This window comes from Coffea eugenioides, chromosome 2 (genome assembly GCF_003713205.1).
Source record: "Coffea eugenioides isolate CCC68of chromosome 2, Ceug_1.0, whole genome shotgun sequence".
Classification (NCBI taxonomy): Eukaryota; Viridiplantae; Streptophyta; class Magnoliopsida; order Gentianales; family Rubiaceae; genus Coffea; species Coffea eugenioides.
Window position 1 is genome coordinate 11,293,317 of NC_040036.1, and position 6,853 is coordinate 11,300,169.

The 6,853-nt window shown below is 35.5% G+C and overlaps 1 protein-coding gene across 1 annotated transcript; it reads left to right on the top strand.

The window, feature by feature from the left end:
- The first annotated feature begins 877 nt into the window (after positions 1 to 877).
- Positions 878 to 4,596, top strand: LOC113763246 (alpha-farnesene synthase-like). The gene is made up of 7 exons (XM_027307001.1): positions 878 to 1,089; positions 1,888 to 2,152; positions 2,601 to 2,955; positions 3,061 to 3,279; positions 3,519 to 3,660; positions 3,766 to 4,014; positions 4,108 to 4,596. Exons 1-7 carry the CDS (start codon positions 940 to 942, stop codon positions 4,405 to 4,407), a joined length of 1,680 nt encoding a protein of 559 aa, XP_027162802.1. The 5' UTR covers positions 878 to 939; the 3' UTR covers positions 4,408 to 4,596.
- Positions 4,597 to 6,853: the final 2,257 nt, after the last annotated feature.

The window sequence follows — 6,853 nt, forward strand, 5'->3', positions numbered from 1 at the left end:
TATACATTGATAATATAAAAAATATTAATCAATTTTTTTATCCGAAAAAGTAGGATATCTTGAATTCATAACTTGTTAAAACCGGATATACAGACTGCACACCTATAGCATTACATGCTATGACCGTTTTCCACGAATAGCCCATGGATAAGCTATTCCGTCTGCAAGGACAACTATTTCCCAACCCAAGAATAGAACAAACAAAATAATTTACATCTACTCGAACACAAACTAAAAGAAATAATCATCCTAGCTGCTTGAATGGAAGAGAAGAGGCGTATGGCGGACAAATTGGAGAAGTGATGGAATAGTATCGTAATCTTTGGATGGGACTTGGAACATATGACAAAGTGAATTGCGTGAGAACTTGAGTTAGGGACGATTCGTGTAGTAGTATCATTATCATTCTGTTTCGTAACCTAATTTTGTTCACGTGGTAGCGAAGCTTCAACCCCTAATTTTCTTCACGTCGTAGTCAAGCTTCTATCCATTGTCTTTTTTATTATTATTATTATTAAACGGCAACCTCTAGTCTAGCCTAAACGGATGGACCCAACCGAATTTAGAAAAATTGATAAGGACTGAACCATTGTCAGATTAAACGGACGCAAAATTGCACATTCATATCGATTTAGAAAAAATCATATCTAGTAATACATTAATAAAAGGTAAGGTTTTCATTCTTTACCTTTCACTCCACCAAAATTTAAAGTCTTTGACGGTGACCATGGTTTCAACCCGTTCTCGGCCAGGCCAGTCCAAATTCGCAACTTCATGAATGTGAAACGTCTTTCCCAGACTCCTCTATAAATTGAGTTGGGAACTAGTTGTGCCGTGCCATCTCATACTTAGGTACTGTATTTTCTTCTTCTTTGCTTTTGTTTCCTCCACTCCACAATATACCTTAAAATTATTAAACCCACAAGGTGCATTGCCAAAATGGCTGGTGAAGTGCAGTATTTTTCCAGATCTCTGGCCAACCCAGAGGCTCTTAGTAATATAGATCAAAGTGTTCAAAGGCGAACAGCCAACTACAAACCAAATATCTGGAAATATGAACTCTTACAATCTCTTGCTAGCAAATACACTGTGAGATTTCGTTACTCTCACACACCAGAATGTTGTCTAGCAACTTGTATATGTTTTGCGTTTATTATTCTCGTTCCATTTTCTCGTACATGCATCACAATGCTCTATTTCTTACAGTCCCATGAATTTTTCACTGTTTATTATGTTTCGTATTTTCTTGATTGGAATTTTTTTTTTTAATTTGGCCTCGAAGGGGGCCATTTTTTTTTTTTTTTGGAACTGCATTCTTTGAAATTATTGTTCCCTTTCACCATATTTGGTAGGTCACAAAAAGAATCGTCAACATTATTTGTGTGAAGAGAATGTATCCAATATGTTTAGCAGAAAATGATTTGTTGATCGTCACTATGATTGCCAAACTTTTAATTCTACTTATTCAGTCTTTAACTAGATGAAAATTGTCTTAAAATGATCCTCCAACATGTTTTTAGTAGGGTTTTCACTTCTCCCTAATGATTGTAGTTTGCTTTAAATTTGCCCTCTAACGTCATTTAAATTTTAGTCACAAAGAAATGGTGCGTTGATTTACTTGGGGCTGGTGGTGAAAGTTGGTGAAGATGTAGAAGCTACTTTAGAACGTATGCTTCACAAACAGATGCTCCGACAATTCATTTTCACCTGAAAAGGACATTCAGTTCAAAATAGGATAAAAAAATTTTGGCAAAAGAAATCTACTTTTCCAGCTTTACTTGGCTAAAGTTCAAATTTGCACGTTAAGTTTACAAATCACACGAGATTTGGCAATTTATTACATGTGGACATCATTTTAATATGTTGGAATTGGAACTTTCCTCTCAGGAAGAGAAATACGAAAGGAAAGCCCAGAAGCTAAAGGACGAATTGAAAGAGACGTTTGCGGATGCAAGAGATACATTGTCCAATCTAGAGCTCGTTGACTGCATCTGGAAACTTGGTCTGGCCAATCACTTCCAGGAAGAAATCGCTAATTTACTGAACACCATAAGCTCTGGAACAAACCTCAGCACTTTCATGGAAAATGATCTTTATGCTACAGCCTTATGCTTTAGAATTCTCAGGCAACACGGGTTCGAAGCTTCTGAAGGTAGATTCCTGAACAGCTGCCAACCTTAAGAAATGTTTCGATTTTCAAGAAACTTGATTTTATTTTTGTTGCAAAAGCGGTAATCATGGCTACTTTCTAGTGCAGGCATGAACAATTAATTATTCGTGATTATGCAACTATTAATATATAATGGTGAAATAAGCATCTTTGTGTTCTTATTGACCATTATACATCTCATGTCTGAGTTCTTATTGACCAAGAATTTATCTTTCTCTTCACACATATTTAATAAACCATCATTAATGAGACTTGTTTTGATATATAAAGCTAATTTAATTGAAGTTTCCAACTCCAGATCACCGCTAATATTAATTTGAGGAAGAGATATTAATTAATCCTCTAGCATCTTCTCTTAGTAAATATTGAATTTGTAACTCTTCATGACTTGTTTCATGCACTCTAACTATTGGGATGGCCTCATGTTCAGACATGTTTCTGGGATTCGTGAATGAAGCCGGAAAATTCAAGGCAAGCATAGCTTCGAATGTGGAAGCTTTGGTTGAGCTCTTTGAAGCATCGAATCTTGGCTCAGAAGGAGAGAACATATTAAATGAGGCTAAGTTATACTCTATCAGAAGTCTCAAGCCATATTTTGCTGCAAGCTCTTGCAATCAGGCTTTGAGTCTTCCGTTGCACTGGACAGCTGAATGGTACAACATCAAGAAACGTATTTTAGCATATGAACAAGAGGATAAAATTAATCCCAAATTAGTGGAGTTGGCAAAGCTTAACTTCAACATAGTTCAAGCAGCGCACCAGAAAGATCTCAAGGAGATATCAAGGTGATTTATCATGCCATAATTTTTTGACCAATTAAGCAGAATAATTTGACCAAAACAACAATAAAAGTAACATTTTTTAAAGATCTCTTTTCTTTCCTGATTTAGATGGTGGATGGAGCTTGGAATCACGGAAAAATTGAGCTTTTCTAGGGACAGAATGGTTGAAAGCTTTCTTTATGCTGGGGGAGTAGCATTTGAGCCTGAACATGGAAGTCTGAGAAAATGGCTGAGCAAAGTCATTAAGTTGGTATTAATAATTGATGATGTTTATGACATTTATGGTTCCTTGGAGGATTTAGAGTGCTTCACCAACGCTGTTGATAGGTTAGTACATTAATTTCATTGACCCATTCTTCTATCTCATGTTCTCCACGTACAATATCACAATATGTCCATATGGAAAATTGATTTTTTTTTTTTAACGTTGTGTATACGTAATATGAATATATTGCATGCAAAAAATAAACAAATAAATAAAACCTTGGTATAAATTGCATAATATATTTGTCTATTACAGAAAAAACCTTAATACATGTTAAAACATGATCAATTCTTGACCATAGGTGGATGCCTGAGGAAGTGAAGAATTTACCCGAGTGCATGAAGACTTGTTTCTGGACATTGTACAACACCACAGATGCAATAGCAATTGAAATTCAGAAAGAAAAAGGTTGGAGCTCAGCGTCACCGCATCTACAGAAAGCAGTACGTTCTCAAATCAACTTCCATGCATAAAATAAGATTAATTAATTAACTTATTCTGCATTTCAGCTAAATTCTGAGCTAAATATTTTTTTTTCCCTCTGCCAGTGGGCAGATTTTTGCAAATCCTTGCTCTTGGAAGCCAAGTGGGATAACCAGGGTTACACACCATCGCTAGAAGAATACCTAGACAATGCATCCGTATCCTCATCTGGCCCTCTGCTTTCTCTTCATGTAATTTTCGGTGTCGAAAATCAAACGGCCAAGGATGTTAAGGAAATTGTTGAAGAGAACAAGGATATCATTGACTATACCTCACTCATAATTCGTTTATGCAATGATCAGGGGACATCCACAGTAAGTAAAATTATTTAATCAGTGGAATTATATGTCAGGTGTTTCTTTAAGTGAATTTATTTAACTCATGTTCAAATTCTGAATTATTTGCAGGCGGAATTAGAGAGAGGAGATGCACCATCATCAATTTTATGTTACATGCGACAAGAAAACGTCTCAGAAGAAGTTGCTAGGGAGCATATCAGAAGCATAATATGGAGGACATGGAGGAAAATCAACAGCCGTTGCATCAAAACCAGTACATTTCTGCAAAAAACAGCCAAGTACATAGTAAACGAAGCAAGAGTGGCGCATTTCATTTACCAACATGGAGATGGTTTTGGGGTTCAAGATCGAGAGAATAGGAAGCGGGTCCTCTCTAACTTGATTGAACCTCTTGCGCTAGTTGACTGAGGAAATTTCGTGTGCGCATTTGAAGATATAGAGTAGTAGTTGTTTGGAAGCACTCCTATACTTTGCCCTTGGTGTATTTGGAGGGTAATTATCTAATGCAGCAACTGTACCCAACATATCATTCTACAATAAGCTACATTGCTGAAAATGTTCTGGAATTTATGAGAAAATATATGGAAATTAGCAGTTGACAGACGTGTCTAATATTAAGTGGTTTCTGCGGATTGACTTCATATGAGGAAGAAATTAAAGGGAGAATGGAGAAGAGGGAAAAAAAATGATGAAGACAAAAATAGAAAGACAACTGGAAAAACCAAACCCACAGGAAATTGGTAATTACGTCCGGATGTCTCTTTGTTTTCTTGTAGCGACTTCGCGAATTGAAAGTATCCTAGATAAAGTCTTAAACTCCACCTTTCTTTCTCTCTCTCTTTTGCCGATCGATTCACTCAAGTAAGTTGTTTAGCAATCAATAGGTAATATTACTTTATCTTACTAATCATTCAGCAGAGAGCAATATATGGTTGGAAGCTTTTTTTTCTTTTCTTTATCAAAAGAAAAGGGTTTTATTACTAGAATAATTACTAAGAAGTTGACTCATTAGATGCTCAAACCAACTCGAAAGATACCACGGGTTAGTTTGTAATCTAAGCATGCATGTACGACTGACTATCTATAATATATTGTGAGATTACAACAGTTTTTTGGTTCTAGAATGAACATAAGGGACACAAATTCAAGGTGCCAAAATCACTTTTCATAGTTGATCTTTTGAAAAATCATGTTTAAATACCATTTTGTGATAAGAGATTAAACTTGTTAGTCAAATTACTAGAGTCGACCCAATGATCAGAGAAGGCTCTTAGGATTTTTTCTGCTGTTAAGTTCATGATTAGAATTCTATACTTGACAGATAAGCGTGAGATTCACGTGGTTGGAATCCTAAACTTGACAGATAAGCCCGAGAAGAAGGATGTAGAAAAAAAAAATTGGACTTGCTAGTCATTTTAAACAATACACGTGCCAAGATTAACTTTGCTCTCTAATTAATCTCGTACAACGTCACACACCAAGCCCCAATGCCATGAAGAGATGTGTATCTCTCAACCTAGCAAGGAAACAACACTTGTTTGTTGAAGTACTAAATCACAAAAATGATTTTAAGGTAAATTATGCTTCACCCTCCTATCAGTTAGCCTTTTTTCAAATAGCTGTCCTATAATTAATTTAAGAATTATATATATAATCCCTTATAGTTTGGATTACAATTGTTAATCTGAACTTCGCCTCCATAAAATGGAGTCAACTCAAGAAAACTCTGTTGATGTGATAGTCTTGATTGACCCTTTGGAATACTCTATCCTGCGGCAGGCAGTTTCTGATCCTCCTCTCTATCGAAGGCCTAATTAAGAATCCCATATTCGGTAGAGGCCGTAAAGTCCTGTATTTTTGTGATTCATTTTCCCAAGTAACTTGTTTGGCAATGAATAACTAACCAAGTACCCCCTGTGTTGATAAAAATAAAAATAAAAAAAGTACATTGTTTGGCAATCAATAACAAAATCATTTTCAATAAACAACAGTTCTCTTTCCACTAATCCTAAAGATTATGTAAACTTAACATCTAACACGATTATGTAAGGATTATGTAAATCCACTAAATCCACTAAATCCTAAAGATTATGTAAGGATTGCTAACATCTAACACGGAATCCTAAAGATTATCTAAACTTAACATCTATAATCTTTTCCAAAATCACTTTTCAAGAGTTGATGTTTTGAAATTCACGTTTAACTACCAATTTGCTGATTATGCACATTATGCACGTGTTTATGAATTCTTTATTCTAGGACTTTTGGCAGAGGCATTTCAGTCCACTTCCAATATCAATAATGGAGTTCAAAGACGCGCCGTACTATCATTAAACATCCAGTGGTGTGTATGTCGTCCCCTTGTTTTTCCTAGATGCATCCTTCAATAACCTTATGCATGAGCTCTAGGATAGGATGCTTCAATCACCAACTGCTCGTCTATTCTTCTTTTACTTCTTCTTCCATGACTAGGGGTCAATTGCAGCTTTTCTCGAGCCCAAAACGTACTGCAGCTCACCTTCTTGTCATGGTGATTAGAGCTCTCTCATTTTATAAAATCTAATAATATTTTCTCTACACAAAGTGGGAAGTTATGCGTATGCCCAAGAAGTACTTAGAACGCAATAAAAACAATAACAAAGTTAATCAACTTCATTTCTTGCACGAGTGATAAATTAAAGTACTTTTACTTAGTTGAGGCATGGTAACTATTGTCCCTGAACTTTTATCCTTTTCAGGAAAATATATACTATAAAGAGAGAGCCAAGACTCTAAAAAAGGATGGGATAAATATATGCATGTTTGTGCTCATTCACTTTCTAAGCTGGAGCTTATAGACAGTTTATCAAAATTA